At 33.5% G+C, this 17,408-nt stretch overlaps 1 protein-coding gene across 3 annotated transcripts in view; it reads right to left on the bottom strand.

Moving 5' to 3' along the window:
* Coq8 (ubiquinone biosynthesis protein COQ8, mitochondrial) overlaps positions 1-17,408 on the bottom strand; it is a 138,245-nt gene that overhangs the window by 12,359 nt on the left and 108,478 nt on the right. Inside the window, exons 13-14 of one of the 3 annotated variants that reach the window (XM_085812963.1) lie at positions 12,773-12,956; positions 10,216-10,288 (exon numbers count right to left, since the gene is read on the bottom strand). In XM_085812963.1, the coding sequence (XP_085669089.1) occupies positions 10,248-10,288; positions 12,773-12,956 (225 nt within the window). In that variant the 3' untranslated portion in view covers positions 10,216-10,247. Of the gene's footprint in view, positions 1-10,215; positions 10,289-12,552; positions 12,957-17,408 lie in introns of those variants that run through there. The other 2 variants (XM_085812962.1, XM_085812960.1) reach the window with 2 other exon arrangements.

The raw sequence follows: 17,408 nt of genomic DNA, 5'->3' as shown, positions 1-17,408 counted from the left end.
CTCAATCCACCAGAGAGCTACCATAGAATCACTCCATGCAATAATTTTCAAATCAGACAAGTCTAAGGCGGCGTATACTGAGTGAACCAGTCTCGCGCCAATGCAACAGGCCATCAATTCTAACCGGGGTATTGTCAGAGATTTTAATGGCGCTATCCTGGACGGTGCGGAGTTCGTTAAATTTCTTCGGATTGCTTGGGCAATTTTCTTAACGTGTTAGAGCGAAACTGTGTTATAGGAAAACCGTGTTGTAGGAGGGTTCTGGCAATTTATGAATCATGTTATAGCTTAACCGTTTTACAGGATGCCGTGTTGTAGGAGGGCTACCTGTAGTTCCTGTTAGAATTGATTGTAAAAATGAATATAGGGAGTTTTGTTCATATAGATGACAATGCTGAAGAAAACATCAACGACATATACTATTTAAATAAATAAATTAAAAAAAAAAAAAAAAAAAAAAACCGTACAGCACAAACACATAAAATGCTTTTCCTTTTTTCCATATTAAAAAAAAAGTTTCATCGTGGCGGAACAAAATGAACATCATTTCTCAACTGCTTAAGAGGACTACACTGTGGGCATGTTGGTTGGGTAACGGGCTGCCTTAGCCTTAGAAATGCGTTCAAATACTGCAGAAGACGTAGATGTTTGTAAGTATATAGTATCACTGCGGTACTGGCACTTTAAAAACTGTCGAGTTGAAAATATTGTGGAGGGATTCACTGTAGAAGAGAGGGATAAGAGTCCCTTGGATCTGTCCCCCGAAGCAATTCTTCATCAAAATTATTACGGAGGTAAACAACAGCGGGGACCGGTTCAGTAACCGACATGCTAAAATCCCAACTGATAGACTGCCCTCTTGTCGATGCAAAAGTAATCCTGTGTGTCCAGGTGATGTTCTTTTGTGAAAAGGGCAATTTAAACCCTTTTCCTGTGAGCTACTTCTTCACGTCCCTGCGTGAAGTCACCTGCATTATTACTAAGATCATATATTTGCATGATACAGAAAAAGGTACGATCCTTCAATAGAAAAGGAAATTACAGTGAAAAATCTTTTAACACAAAAGAGGGGACTGAAATAATTTTCATGTTTTAATACAAAACTTTCAAGTTTTTTTGGAAAAAAACATTTATTGAGTTAAGACACAATAACACGCCGAACAAATACTAATTCAGAAATTCAATTCTTCTGAATTGGTATTTATTGAGTTTTTGGAAAGTAATCTGATATTTTTCTTTGCATTGTCTTTTTTAGCATCAAATTGTTCAATGTCGTCCATTTTTTTATTAATTTCACCATTGGAATGTGCTTCTAAAATAACTGTGCATGATGTTCCTCATTTCAAATGACGTGGGAACAGGAGCTGCATTATTCGTTTCATTTTCGTCATCGGAATCTGCACATGGACCTTATAAGAGGTAGACTAACCTAGTGGGCGGGGCGCGCGTCACCGACATGTCGGCAAGAAAGAGTAGGGACGATCTGGTTTACTGTAACACTGAAACCTATGGCGTTTGTATCACATAATTCTTTTTAATTATTAAATGTAATACGTTGTATAGTAATGAGATTATGAAAGCCACACTTTTTTATAAATAGGATTTAATATATCTCATTAAAGCACATTTTACTGCATTTCGCGCAATGTTTTCACGCCTAATTCTTGTACAAACATCTTTACTTTGATAAAACGGTAAAAACTCTAAGCACAAAATTTATTAACTTAATTTTGCGTACAAATATACTTAAAAGTAAATAAGATTGATAGTATGTGATGCTTTGAAATAAATAAGGAGTCAAAAGTGTTTATCACTATGATGTATTATGAAAGATAATTGAAATAAAATTCCTTTATAGAAATTATGCTATAATACTCATCTATAATTTTAAAAAAGCAGCACAATTTAGAATTTTAAACAAAACTTTCAAAAATTCGTTTTTAAATATTTTGGTATTTTTTACTTATTTACACCAATAAAAAGCATACAAATTGAAAGAGAAAATTGCTTGTTTGAAATTTTCTATTAGTTCAGATTAAAAATATTATTTTCTAAAAGTAGTAGTTACAAATTTCCTTACAGCATAGGAAAAATATCCAGCCCTGAAAGCATGCAACAGCTTTATAATTATTTGGAAAGTTAATTATGCTTGATAAATATGCTAAATTTTTAAAAATCAATCTCAATTTCAAAAATAAAAATAAGTAGAAATTCTAATTTGTGAAATGAGGCGCTACAACCAGCTTTTTTTTACAATTATACACGCTGCAATAGGCAACCACTGTTAACTTTCTGCAAGTCGTCCCTACTCCTCCGGATGTCATCAAGGTGACAGCCGGGAACGCCTCAGACGAGGCAGAAAACCCATTTGGGTTAGTCTATTTCTTATAAGATCCATGAATCTGCATCAATGATATTTTTTTTTAGCTTTGAACAACCTCCAAAATGTCTTTGTCTGCCGTAATTGGGGCTGTACACACATTATCATCAACTACTGCAACGAATTCTTCCGATAATATAGTAGGACAGTCCAATAATACGGAAACTTACTTAAAAATTTCATTAAGTGTCGGCTCAGTTCCAATATCCTCCTTCTCCATTTCTTTTGGCGCCAAAGAATCTGATACTTTTGAGAATCGTGCATGACCGAAAACAATTTTCATTCATGGACCTTGTAAGAGACAGACTAACCCAGTGGGCGGGGCGCGCGTCACTCACATATCCGCAAGCAAGAGTAGGGACGATCTGGTTTACTTTAACATTGAAACCTATGGCGTTTGTATCACATATTTGTTTTTAATTATTAAATGTAATACGTTGTATAAGTGATGAGGTTAGGAAAGTCACAGTTTTTTCAAATAAAATTTAATATAATAATCTCTTTAAAGCACTTTTTACTGCATTTTGCACATTCTTTTCAAGCTTAATTCTTGTATAAAGAGATTTACTCGGTGAAACTGTAAAAACTATAAGCATAAAATTTATGAACTTACTTTTGAGTACAAATAAAGTAAAATTAAATAAGAATGATAGCACATGAAATAAATAAAGCAAAATTAAACAAGAACTGATATATTTTTTTAAAATTTTATGAGAATTTTCAGGCAGTGGTTTTTAAAATTGTCATAACATTACAAGATGATCATTTATTTGATCATATGATCATTAATTATTAACATCATAAGCTGATTATTTATTTTATAATTCATAAAATTCGGAGCATAAACTTTTCTCAGTCTAATGAAAATAAATAAATAAAATCTGGAAGCACTCAGATTTTATACTACGCTCAAACGGACATTTTTTAATGCTTGTTACCTCTATTTATTGAATACCATTTTCTTCGCACGTAAACCACACAAAATTCAATTCAACAGCAGTATGACAAAATATTTGAAAACAGAATATCTTTAGATTTTCTGCACTGGAGATAAAAATGTTATTTTCTATACAGTGTTGTAATTGTTCACTTTGAACTCGTTGAGTTTCTTAATCAAAAATTCGTTAAAGTTTTACAAAATATAAAATGGATTAAAACAAATTCGAAATTCGGCTGTTCGGGTAGAGGATTACGTTATTCAAAATTTGATGGCTCTAGATATCGTCATTTTTTTACAGTGCGAGAAACATACATTATTCATGCAGATTATTCATTGTTAAATTTCTTTAAATATAACACAAGGGGATAATATTTGGCAACAACAATTTACAAAGTGAAATGGACGTTTATAATGAAACAGCGCAAAATGCCGTTTCAAAACTAATAGCTTTCTGGGCTACCGCACCTTTGGGCTAATAAATTAAATTCACAGTAAATGAAAAAATCTTATGCAGAATTAAATTTAAAAAAAAACTATAAAATGTATTACAGTTTACAATTTTGACATTAGAATTAAATGTATAAAAATTATTAAGATGTTAAAAGTGTTTAGCACTACGATGTATTGTGAAATATAATTGAAATAAAACTCCTTTATAAAAAATACGCTATAATATTCACCTATAATCTTAAGAAAGCAGCACAACTTAGAATTGTAAGCAAAAACTTTCAAACATTCATTTTTAGATATTTTAGTATTTTTTACTTATTTACACCAATAAAAATTATAAGAGAAAATTGCTTGTTTGAAATTTTCTGTTAGTTCAGATTTAAAATATTATTTTCTAAAAGAAGAAGTTACAAATTTCCTTACAGCATAGGAAAAGCTAAAAAAATAACCAGACCTGAAAACATGCAACAGCTTTATAATTATTTGGAAAGTTAATTATGCTTGATAAATATGCTAAATTTTTAAAAATCAATCTCAGTTTCAAAAATAAAAATATCTAAAAATTCTAATTTGTGAAATGAGGCGCTACAACCAACTTTTTCTTGACAATTATGCACACTGCAATAGCCAACCATTGCAAGTTTCTGCAAGTCGTCCCTACTCCTCCGGATGTGGTCAAGGTGACAGGCCAGGAATGCATCAGAAGAGGGAGAAAAGCCTTTTGGGTTGATTTATTTCTTATAAGGTCCATGTTTTCATTCGTCCTTGGAGTCACCGAATTCTATGCAGAGTGCAATATATGAAGAGACAGAGACATGCAGAGTGCAACATATTATGAACCAAACTTGTAGGTTCGTTCTCTCTTATTCCACATAAACTAAATTAGATTCTATACTGAACCTGGTGAATTCTCGTTACAAAGGCACCGTACACTTGCGATGAAACTAAAAACGTAGAATATAATTCAAGTCAAAATCTAAAATAAGAAGTGCTCGATAGCACGCAAGTTATGCCTCACAAAAGGACTTTTGAACCGTTATTTACTTTCTTAACTGTATTATTTCATACACCTAAAACTAACTTTAATTGTTACGAAAAGATCTGTATCTGTATCCAGTGACTTGTGTAATTCGGCTTGCACTCGCATGCAGGCGATTGCTTTTTGTAACTTGTTTTTGCTTAATAAAAAAGTTGTTACGTTACGAAGATTGAATTAATGATTTAATTAGTTAAGTGACTTAGTTCTCTTCCAGTAAAACGAAGTGCGTAATAACCTAGTGCACTATAGTGCTGTACTCGATACACTATATACAGCCAAAAGCCTAGACCCCCCCTCATAACTGATTTCTTGCGGCGTCTGTTCACCGCAGGCTACGAGGAACATTTGCTGCCTTCGTGGTGACTAGAACCATTATTTTTATGTGGTTCGTTTGAGATCAGCAGCTTTGGTTTGGTTTATTTAACTACGGCAATGCACCGCGACGACCATCTGTCAAAGGGAAGGGATGCCCTCGTGGAGGATTTTCAAAGGGAAACTGGCTCTTATACAAGTTATACATGAGGAAAACCACGAAAACGCCCATGCAGCCAGACCGTTCCGCCGGGATTAGAACCTTGGACCGAACTAACAGTGCCAGCGGCTTTACCGCTCGACCAGTGGTGGGCTTGAGCGCAGCAGCAACCGCTCGATTACCGTGAATTTCGTCTAGGGCTGTGTGTGTTGCTAGATTTTTATTTATATAAAAATTGGCAAACAAATATTTCAGATCTCTGTATGGGCAGCCCACTCTCTAAGTTAGGAACCTGCCTGCTGGAGAGAAGTTTCTTAGAGGCTAACATAATTAATAGCCACTCTAAATACTTGCAATAACAATTTTGTGTGATTTAGATATACATCACTTAATATTATGGGATGGTAACAATAAAGGGCTAAATCATTTGCTTAAAAAAACTATCAATATTCAAGGATTAAAAAAAAAAAAAAAAAAAAAAAAAAAAAAAAAAAATTTTTGAAAAACCACCAAAAATTTGGTAAAGCATTTTAAATGTTCCAAATAGTCTCACAAAAAAATTCTGAAATATTATTTCTGACCGATCTAATGGCGTAGAATTCGAAATTCTAAGGATTATTTTGGCTGTTAAACAAAGATACACGAGAAAAATTTAACACTAAATAAAAATTGTACTCATGATTTTGAAAATTTTCTGTGGAATTGTCATCAGATACGTACGTGAAAATATTTCAAGAAAATCCAATTAACAGAAGGTAAAAAATTGGTTTCCGAGTTTGATCCAAAGAAACAAATGGATAAGCCAAGTAAAACCCAACTCTGGTGGGGGGGGGGGAAATTACAAATATGAAATCTAATATTTTGATATGACTTTTGTTTTAAGTATTTGCAAGGAAATTTTATGTACGGAACGAATCTTAGATTTCCTTACATGCTTGAATCTCCCAAAAGCCGAGTGGACAAGACAGAACTAACATAATTCGACTTGGTTTTGAACACCGGATTGGGTGAACATATACTTTCCTGGTTCTCTTCATGCGTAAGGAGAATACGAGCCAAATGCGTCCTATTCTATCTGGTACTCCGCTTACAGCAAAATCGTTTCCCGCAAAGTTAATATTCTATGGAAAAAAACGTGTTAATTATTTAGATTAAATGCTCACTACTAATTTGCATTCTGGTGAGGAATACGGAAAGGAAAAGTTGTAGTAAAGACTGAAGTTATAGATAACTGGTTAGTTATCATAAAATTCTCTAACAACGCATATCAGCTCAAGGAATTTTACATGTCTACAGCCCTGATAATCCAGTCCTAGAAGAAAACATGCTTGTCCCGTAAAGTCATTTTAAAATCTGCAACTATGCCACGCAGACTTACAGATCTACTGAAGGTCGCCCCATTCGAGGAGGCCTTTTGATTTTAGTTAACATCCCATTTCTCATTATTCCATAATACTGCCAACCTTTTAGCTCTAGCCATCACCATCACGGCATCCCACTACGCTCAATCAATTGCATCTCCCCCTACATACCATCAAACAGACTAGTAGATGATGTGTATTGTGATCAGCACACTCTAAACAACACTAACACTCTAGTTATATTAGGCGGAGATTTTAACGCACGCCACCGCATTTGGAGCTGCAATGATACGAATAGCTGTGGGCGCACAATATACAGATTTTCCCAATGGGTTAATCTTCTAGCTGCTATTTTAGGAAAACCATGGCATAGTGCTGGATATGCCAACATCCTTGATTTTTATCTATTCGTAAACGTCAGTGCTCTTATGTATATCCAGACTATGAACGAATGATAGTTCGATCACATCCCGGTCGTGGTTGAGAAAATTGCCAACAACTACAGTATGTCACACAGAAGATCACTAATTACTAACTGAACAGGTTTTGGCAAAGCTCTAAACAATACTAACTACACTATCCGTACCATGCAGACGAGAAATGAGCGAGATATTTCAACTATTGAATTCACAAATGAGTTGCACACTGCTCTCATCAAAAACAGCAAAAAGGTTCCTGAATCCAAAAGGTATACAAATTATGCCATTAGGGAGGTCATTAAAAGGCAAAATTATACACGTTAAATGCAACAAAGATCACGATGCCCTGACGACAGAATTTTAAAAACGCTCAATCAAGCGGTCGGGGCCCATATTTAAGAACGACTGGATCAGGTACTTACAATTAGTTTCTTCGGATGACAATTCTGTCTGGAATTCTGCTTCTAAGAGATGCAACACGATTATTCCATCCTTTAACGTCCCAACGTGACTGCATACACAGAAACTGAGAAAGCTGAGTCACTAACTGATAACTATGCATCTCACTATCGCCCTAACAATATTTCCCCTCCATAAACAGAATACTAGTTTTTATCAACACATAATTCTTTTCAAGCACACACACGAACAACATACCCTCATTCATATGCCCATTAGAAGAAAAGAGAAGAAATCAGAAAAGCTCTAGATTAGATATAATAATAATAAGATGATTAAGGATTGCAGTCTTCAAAGATCCTCTGCAAGTTACGAATATTATCAACAGTTATGATCAGAGTCCATCACTTTCCAACCATTTGAAAACTGCTATAACCTTTGCTATTCTCAAGACTGGAAAGGACTCAAATGATCTAGTTGCATATCGGCCGATAAACTTGTAGGGATTTATATTTATTTTAACTAACAATTTAAAGTTTGAGTTTAGACCTTTCCTGTAAGCCTTCATTTCCCTAATTGTCAGTGCCAGAATAGTTAAATGTTGTAGCACGCGGAAGGAAATGCAAATTTTCTACTTTGAAGGAAGTAGTTAAAAGCCAAGTTTCGGTAGCAGAAAGAGAGACTTAGACTCTAGCTGCCGTTTCTGTCGTAGGTACGTTTGCTTATTGCTAGTTCAGGTGCATTTATCTGCATTATTATAGTTAATTGCATTTATCTGCTGCCACTAGCTTTAAAGAGGGTTTAAGTTATGGGATCTCGCTGAGCCATGTAGGCTAGTTTTATCACTTGTTAACATTTCAACTTTTAGTTTCAATTATCTGACTTTCAGTTACAGCCCAAGCAGAGGCGAAGTTTATTAGCGTCAAGTTGACGCATTGTAAATTTTGAAAAGACTTAATAAAGGGTATTTTAACCCTTCCCTTGTGTAGTTTCCTGCTACGCCAGTATACAGTCAGAAGTTCATTCACTGGACTCTACAAGCTTGCTCTCGACAATCACCAAGATTGCAAAAGAAGTTATTCTACGAAGAATAAATGACATTATACAGGAGAACAATACCTTAGTCCCACAGCAGCACGATTTTCTGAAAAGGAACTTAAGGACATATTAACTTTACCGTCTCACTAAATTCCTTGTTCAAAGATTGACGAATTGATCCATCATCAGAGTGCTCTTTCTCCACATATTAGAAGCCTTTGATTGCGTATGATTGCAGGGACTCACACGCAGACTAATTCTCTTGGGTTTCTAAGACTACACCATCAATTCCTATCTGTATTACAGATTACTTTGTCGTTCATTGCAACAACACTAAGTCCATAGGTCGAAAAATCTCTGCAGGCGTCACACAGGACTCTCTCTTTGGTTTTATGCTATTCTAACTCTATGCAAACAACATTCCATACATCAGTTACAGGAGCAGTGGTTTCATAAGAAGTGCCCCCCTCGCATCTCTAACTATGTAAACTAGACCATTTCGGTTTTAAAAGATCTTTAGTAGAAATAAAAACAGCTTACTAACTGAACTTTCTTCCTAGAGAAACCAAATCAAAATTAATATACCTTTATATATAAAACTGTCAAATACATGAAACTGCCATAATCTGAAAGCTTATTTTAACTAGGAGCTCTTAAAGAGATAGTTTGCAAACCAATCTCTCTGAAATTTCATACAAATCACAAATTCATACAGTTATTAGACACACACACAAAGATTTGCTGGCAATGATTTACACATTGATAGCCTAATTACTTCTTAAAAAATTATGGTATCTTTTAAGATGGTTTTTATGGAATTCTCTCATGCTTTAATACAATACAGAGGTGAGTATTTTTTATGAATGAATTTCTACTTTTGATTCCTTGCCATGGCCTTTTAATTTAGAACAGGACGTATGGAATGATTGAAAAAGTGGAATATTGCATACATGCAAGTATGTCATTATTTGTAGTAATACCTGCATACTGCAACACACCTTTTCCTATCATTCTGGAAGTCTTGTAGTCCTTTCTTTGAAGAAGGTATTTTGTTCTGTGCACATCCAGTGTTGAACAGCTCTGACGACTGAGCAACACTGGTGGCTAAATCTGGAGACTATAATAGGATTGTAAGAGGATTTACCTTCATGCAGGAATTACTGCGTGCAAAATCCATTGGTTAGGGTCAAACTGAAATGTTCTTGTAATAATATATTTCAATGTTCTTTGCAATCTTTTTTACAAAAACACTTATAAGAAAAATAAATACTTTCAAGAAGTAATAAACAAATTATTCCAGTTAAAGGTAAGAAAATTAAGACATAAGCAACTCTTATTACTAAAACACTAAGAGCAATTAAAATAGATAAAGGGAAGACCTTTCAATTACTTTTTTTTCAATTGTCTTTTAGAACCCAGTTAAGAATACATATATTCTTAACTTACTATAATCTTACTTAAATGAAGATAATTTAATTTGTACAACCATCATATAAAGAAAAACCATCATATACAGAGAAATTTGTTAACACAGATTTGAAGTTTCATTTCTGTTATATTCCTGAGTACAACTGACAATGTAGCATCTGTTAATCGGGCTCTAAATTTTAATTTAATAATTTTCATGGCAGAAAAGTTTATTACACAAATATCAAGTATTAATGGATATAGAGTATTGCAAAAGACTTATTTTCTCTGCCCTAGGTATTATTCTTACAGGAATAATTTCTTCATACCAGATCCACTTTCTTATTTTGTTAAGCATTTGATCACACTGAAGTTCACAGACCCTTTTTGTGGGAAAAAGAATGAAACTGTTACCGAATTTTGCAGATACCTTCAAACTGCATATGAAATTTACATTTCTAACAATTGAAATTATAAAATTATTTGAATAAAATAAGAAATACATAGGCCATACTATATAAACTAGTGTTTAAAACAAGCAGCTTTTCACCTTTTAGCAGTAATTCTGCAAAAAATCAATTGGGGGATACAAAATTCATATACAGAGGCAAAATGCAGTACTTGACGAGGAAAGTATAGTAACAAAAAAATTAATAGGACACATACAATATTAAACAATTAGAAAAAGGCTTTATTGAAGACTGTGCTGCCCGGCATCTCTGTAAAGTATCTCACAATGGGACTCTAAAGTATCTTACTTACTCCGTTTCACTAAAGTATCTTGCCTGTTCAATGGGATTTAAATCAGGAAAGCATGCTAGCCAACACTTTCTGTGGATATATTCTTTTCCAGGAGATCCTCAACATCATGAGTCTTTTTATAGCCGTGTATTGTCATCTCTAAAACAAAGTCGGGACCAATGGCACCCTGGAAAAGACGCTCATGGAGGAGGATAACTTCAGTAATAATCTTCGGCAATGACTCGGCAAAGAGGTCCTGACTCCAATGATGAGATATCAATCTTTGTACATCACTGTAAACAGTGCTGACGATGGGCTGGTGTCAATGGTATGCAGCACTTAGGACAGTGAGCGAATAGGCCATCTTTATGAAGCCGTCTGGCCACAGTAAACAAAGACATCTATCATCCAGTTACCGAGTGCAACTGCTGAACAATTTTGCTTGCTATCTGGTTTTCATCTCTTTTCGCCTGCAGAGCCGATATATCAGTCATCAGTCACCTTTGTTTTCCTAGGCTGACCACCACCAACTTTTATTAAAGCTGTATCTGTCATTTGAAATAGTTTTCAAACTCGTGAGATAACGCTTTTATCAATTTCAAATTCTTGGATACAGACATCAAACTATGGCCTTCCTCAAGTTTGCCAATAATTCTACAATGCGTAAAGATGTCCTGAGGTTTTCTTGTAGCCATACTGCATGTACAGTCTCACTTTCAATTGCAGAAGAATGCTTGGAAATGCACCTTCCCTTCTTTTTTTTAAGTTGTATTGCACTGACCGCACTGATTCCTCGCGTTCTGCATGTCTTGACGTACCCTCTGATGTCCTAGTGCTGATATTTGCATATAAATCACCTTTCTATTGAGTTGATTTATCATAGCACTGATCGAAAAAAAAAAAAAAAACTTTTCAACAATTTCATGGGTGTATACTGAGAAATGAACTCGTTGTTTAAGTTTTGCACACTAGTTTATGGTAACTGGCCAGATACGACTTACATGCTGCTGTTTGACCATCACTAGTTAAAGAAATAGATATGACCAAAATGACACTTTATTATACTGCTTTTGAATTATTTACTAGCGTGATAATTCATTTCAGCATATTACAACTGGTTGTCACTGCATAAATAAGAACGTTTATTAGTCATCTCTGAGCAATGAAGTGCGACAGATGAATGCTTTATTTATAAAATACAGCATATGAAAATAAATATACTGAAAGGTTTTATGAATAAATTTTCGCTCAAATCTTTAGGGAAAAAAAAACAGGTTAATTGACTGGTTACTTACAGACGAAAAAACAATCGAGTTTACTTGATTATGGACAAATACATTTTTCAATGAAGGATTTTATACCAGAAACACTGACCACAGTTAACTTATAAATGAAGAAAGCATAAAAATAAACTATATGGAAGCTGTTTCCACAGTTTGTATAAGTGTCTTTTTTTCAATAAAATATTTTCCTCAATGATGGATTCTTAGCAAGCATAATGATAATCTTTACTTAAATATTGCAAATGAAAATTAGTCTTACAACTGAATTCTGAAAAAATAAGACTAATTTTAGAAACAGAATTAAAAAAAAAACTTTTTTTAACTTATTTTTTACATGAAAACCCACAGAATCTCTGTGTCTTTATTTTTCTGATTTCTTAATTTAGCTTTTTTTTTAAAGTCGGAACTGATATTTTTATCACTATAAATTTCTATTCATATCCTAATTACGCTTTCGAAATAATTTAAATTTGAATGTCAAAGGAAAAAATTCTGATTTCATCAGTTTATTGATCTAAATTTGATTCTATTCCCCATCTTTGGAATCTAACTTATCATTTCCATCCCAGATGTTTATAAAATAAAGAATAAGTGATGAAACTTTCAAGAGAGATGAACAATACTACTATTTTCAATGAATTTTATTGCTTTGTACTAAGAAACAGACGCTCTAATTAATATATCTTATTTCACAAGCAAATTTTTAATAAACAACAACTGTACATGTAACTAACATTCAAAGATTAACACTTAATTTTCTTTCTGTATAGGTAGCATAAACATCATCAAACAATTTACTGCAGTTAATTTTTGATCCAAGTTTTGTACAGAGTAAAAATATACCTGACATCTTCCGATGCAGAGAATATGTTTCTTCTGGTGGAGGAGTTACTCTGTGTTTTAACATAATGGGTACTAAATGATGAATCCTCTGTGTCATGTTCTGTTGGCTAAAATCAAATTCCTTTTTACAAGCAAATGCTTCTCCAAGAATCATGACTGCATCAATATGTGCCTCTTCCATAATCTATAAATAAAAAAATTATATATATATATATGTAATTTTTTATAGTGTAGAAGAAGGAATCCACTTGCTGTCGTCATAGCCCAGAGGTTCAATGCACATAGACGAAGATAATGAAACTGCTTTTTGTAATAAATCACCAATCTTTATTTTCACACATATCCAATTAGTTTGGCAGACACTTATTCAATCATAAACTAAATATGCTATGTAAATTTCTACGTACATTAGTTTTTTAAAAGAAAATGATGCACACATTTGAGAAGCGAAGCAGCAAAGCATCTTGCCAGGAGGAAAGCTTAAGTGAAAGTGGACAACACAATTTAAAGGAAGAACTCCCTTCTTCTGGTTCTGGAGCCAAAGGTTTCAGTTCGAGTTAGAAAAGTTTTGGTTTAAAATTATTTTGATTGGACAAGAGGCATCTGCATTAAGCGTTACATAACATGGAAAGATCTTGAATTTGAGAGAATAGATGAATTAAGGGGAGAGCATAAAATCTAGAATCGTTAATTTTGAGGTTGCCAACTATTTTTAAAAAAGCCATCATATTTTGTTATATCTTACATATCCTCCCTTCAAAAGAAACGTTGAGAGAGCAAGGTGGAAGGAAAAGCATTAGAGCAGCAAAATATGATAGCTATAATTTTGAAAATATAAAACGTAAAATTAACTTTTGAACAATAAAAAAGTTATAAGTCATAAAATTTTGAATTCAATAATAATTTTATGCACTATATTCTTTTAATGTAATTGCAAATTTTTAGAGTCCTATTAAGATTTGATTCCAATCTGTAAAAAGTTCTTGTTTCTGGAGCATTCACATCACAATTTTGAAACTTCAAGAAAGGCTTTCCAAAAATTTTTACACACAATATCGCAATTATAACAATTTTATATACCCATTAATTACAGGGTGATCAGCGAATAAGCCCTGATTTCAAAATTAAATATCTCTACAACAAAGATCAATAGAATTATGCGGTAAACTGTACATTTAATAGCAAAACTGTAAAAATGGTGTACAAAAGTTTAGAAAATTTAGTTACTAAAATCGTTAACAGATGGCGCTCTAATCACAATGTCCTATCAATCAATATATTTAAAATGTGCTTCGAAGTCGAAAGTGACCAGTTCGACTGTTGGCTAGTGAAAAAAATGCTAGCGTAGAAAGTGAAATAATGTATTCCTTTGAACAACGTGTTTTTTGGTTCTGGAATTTCACCGATTAGAACACAGTCCTACAGCAAAACGTCGCAGTTTTCAAAACTGATTCAATGTTCCCTCCAGTTGGACCTAATGCAAAAACCATTCGCATGCTCTTCACGAAATTTGAACGGACTGGCAGCGTGGCCAATGATCGAAAGGGAAATGTTGGGCCTAGGCAAACCGTAGTCACTCTTGAAAATGCAGCCAAAGTTTTTGGAATTGTTCAGCAAAATCCTAGGAAAAGCATCCGATGGATTGCATCAGAGACAGGGTTGAAGTACACGAGCATGCAAAAAATATTAAAAAATAGCCTACAGCTGTTTCCATACAAAATCATCAGGCTATACCCATGAAAGCTGTGCAACAAAGGGTTGACTTTGCGAATCAGATTCTAACAACGATCGACAATGACAGATTTGATGTGAGCTGCATCTGGTTCACAGATGAGGCACATTTTCATTTGAATGGAATCAATAAACAAAACTGAAGATTTTGGGGTTCCGAAAATCCTCATTTATGTGAAGAGAAAGCACTGCATTCTCCTAAAGTTACTACATGGGCTGCGGTATGCGCCAGAGGCATTATCGAACCCTTTTTCGTATGAGAAACGATAACTACTGAACGTTACGTTTCAATTTTGGAACAATTTGGCAGCACTCAACTGGCGTTGGAGGATCGATCAGGTATCGGCTAGTTCATGCAAGATGGGGCTCGACCACATCAAACAGATAAAGTTTTTCGCTTTCTTCATAAATATTTTGGGAATAGAGTAATTGCGTTAGAAAATCCGCAATTTATTGATACAGGAATAGCTTGGCGTCTATATTCTCCCGATCTAAATCCTTGTGACTTCTTTCTGTGGGACGCATTGAAAGACACCTTCAATTGAAACAACCCCACTACTCTAGATGAGCTTGAATCGTTGATTGGTGTTGCATGTGATTCCATTTCCGTTGAGACATTGCAAGACGTGATGTCAAATTTCATTGTTCGTTTACGCCACCTCATTGTTTCGAACGGTGAACATTTTGAAAAAACTGTATTTTGATTGCAAAGGCTGCTTCACTTTATTCTATTTATTTTTTTTCCTTTCAGAGAAAGAGTTTTCAGCACAGAGTGCCATCTGTTAACGATTTTCATAACTAAATTTTCTAAACTTTTGTATACCATTTTTACAGTTTTGCTAATAAAAGTACAGTTTACCGCATAATTCTATCCATCTTTGTTGTAGAGATATTTAATTTTGAAATCAGGGCTTATTCGCTGATCACCCTGTATTAAGAATAATGATACACCTCAAAATTTTACACCATACTAATTTTCTCATTTATAGATTCTGTAGTAGAACGCAGGTGGTTTAATTTGTAATGAACAGCGAGTGTTTTGATGTTGTAAAATGCTGAAACGCCGATCCACAAAGAATAAGAAATTTGGCAGTCAAGGTATATTTAATTCAACTTTTTTTCAGTAAACATGCTTTGGCCACAATCAAGTTGGCACATTAAATGTGCCTATTGAAAAAACGTTTATATTTTAGATAAATTTTCAGTAAGATAGATGAAGCAGACAGAGTGCAGCGTTATCTTCAGGGTGAAATCTTAATAGACCGAGTTAGTTTTGGTTCTCAGTACATTTTGATTGACTAGTTAATACTGCTATAAAATTATTATTGGCTGTTTGAGTTTTAGTTCCATTTACATCATCTGAATTATATGAGTCATATATGGCATGGATTAATCTTGAAATGATGCAGTACAGATAGATTACTATTTTTAGAATAGAGAAGAAAAATTAATTTTATGCTGCTAATTTAATCTTTTACATATTCTTTATTTTTTTTACACACATATATATAATTTGTGTTCTCAGTACATTTTGATTAGATAGTTAATACTGCTGTAAAATTATTATTGGCTGTTTGAGTTTTAGTTCCATTTACATCATCCAAATTATATGAGAGTCCTATGACATGGATTAATCTTGAAATGACACAGTACAGAGAGATTTATTTCTCTTACACACATATATATAAAAGGAGAGAGAGATAAGTAAATAGATACATAAGTATGTAATGGAATTAAATATATGCTGCTAATTTAATCTTTTACATATTCTTTATTTCTCTTACACACACATATATAACAGGAGAGAGAGATAGGTAAATAGATACATAAGTATGTAATGGAATTAAATATATATACGGTACAAAGTCCAATATCCAAATCCCCAGCAGGAAAACAACATGAAAAATTCTAGGAATGAAGAATACTGATTAAAGCACGTGCTTCCTCAACAAAAGGAAACAAGTGTGCCATAAATATGAGGATTTTCCTCCCGACTAACTGACATTCCTGCATATCACATTCAAGCACCTGATGGCTAGGAAAGTGGCACGATGGCCAATACTATTACATTAATTGATGATATACTGATGTTTGCCAGGATCATACTTTTTGGTCCTTTAGTGGTTGTGGAGGGTTAGTATTTTTCTATTTGACCTAAATAGTTAAAGAAGCCTTTATGATGTCATGTGTACAAGTCATCTTACTAGATTCAAACTGATGATCTAAAATTTGGAATTAACATGATACAATTGTGATGGTGCACATAATTTTTCTTCAGATAGAATAATCTTTAATAATTAAAAAAATCTTTTTGTACTAATTGCTTTTACTTCAATCCTCTGAAGCTTAAGCGCTGGATTTTTCAATTAAATATACTTTTTTCTTTCTCTACTATTTATTTTTCAAGCATTTACTCTAAGTTTGTAGCTATTAGTGCAACAAGTTCCATTAATTCTTTACAAATCAGTATCTAGGAAATAACGTTTTAGCATTTGTAATTTGTTCCAATATGGACTTACATTAAAGACTTAAAGTGCCTTTTTGGTGTTGCTAAAATAAGAATTCTTAAGCCTTTTAATAACCAAGAATGGGAGTAAACCTTTACCTGAATGAGCAGATGCAAATGTGAACTTCAAAAGACCAGAAATAGTTAAAGATTTCAGAAAGCTTTTAGGGTTACTAAATTTTTACTGTAGATACGTGCACCATGCAGCTGATAACTAAGCACTACTCATAGAATGTTTAAAAGGTTAAAAAAAAAAAAAAAAAGAAAAAGAAAAAGAAAAAAAAAAAAAGAGAAACGCTAAATTCATTGGTCTGTTCAAACAAGTAAAGCTTTTGAAAATGCTAAACAGTTACCAAATGCTACATTATTAGCATATCCTTCGGGAAATACATTTCTAAT

Source organism: Stegodyphus dumicola, chromosome 3 (assembly GCF_044657685.1).
Source record: "Stegodyphus dumicola isolate Sdum_Otavi_A_Nest chromosome 3, ASM4465768v1".
In the NCBI taxonomy this organism is placed as follows: domain Eukaryota; kingdom Metazoa; phylum Arthropoda; class Arachnida; order Araneae; family Eresidae; genus Stegodyphus; species Stegodyphus dumicola.
Note: the sequence above shows the minus strand (reverse complement) of the source record. Positions and strands in the feature narration are given on the sequence as shown.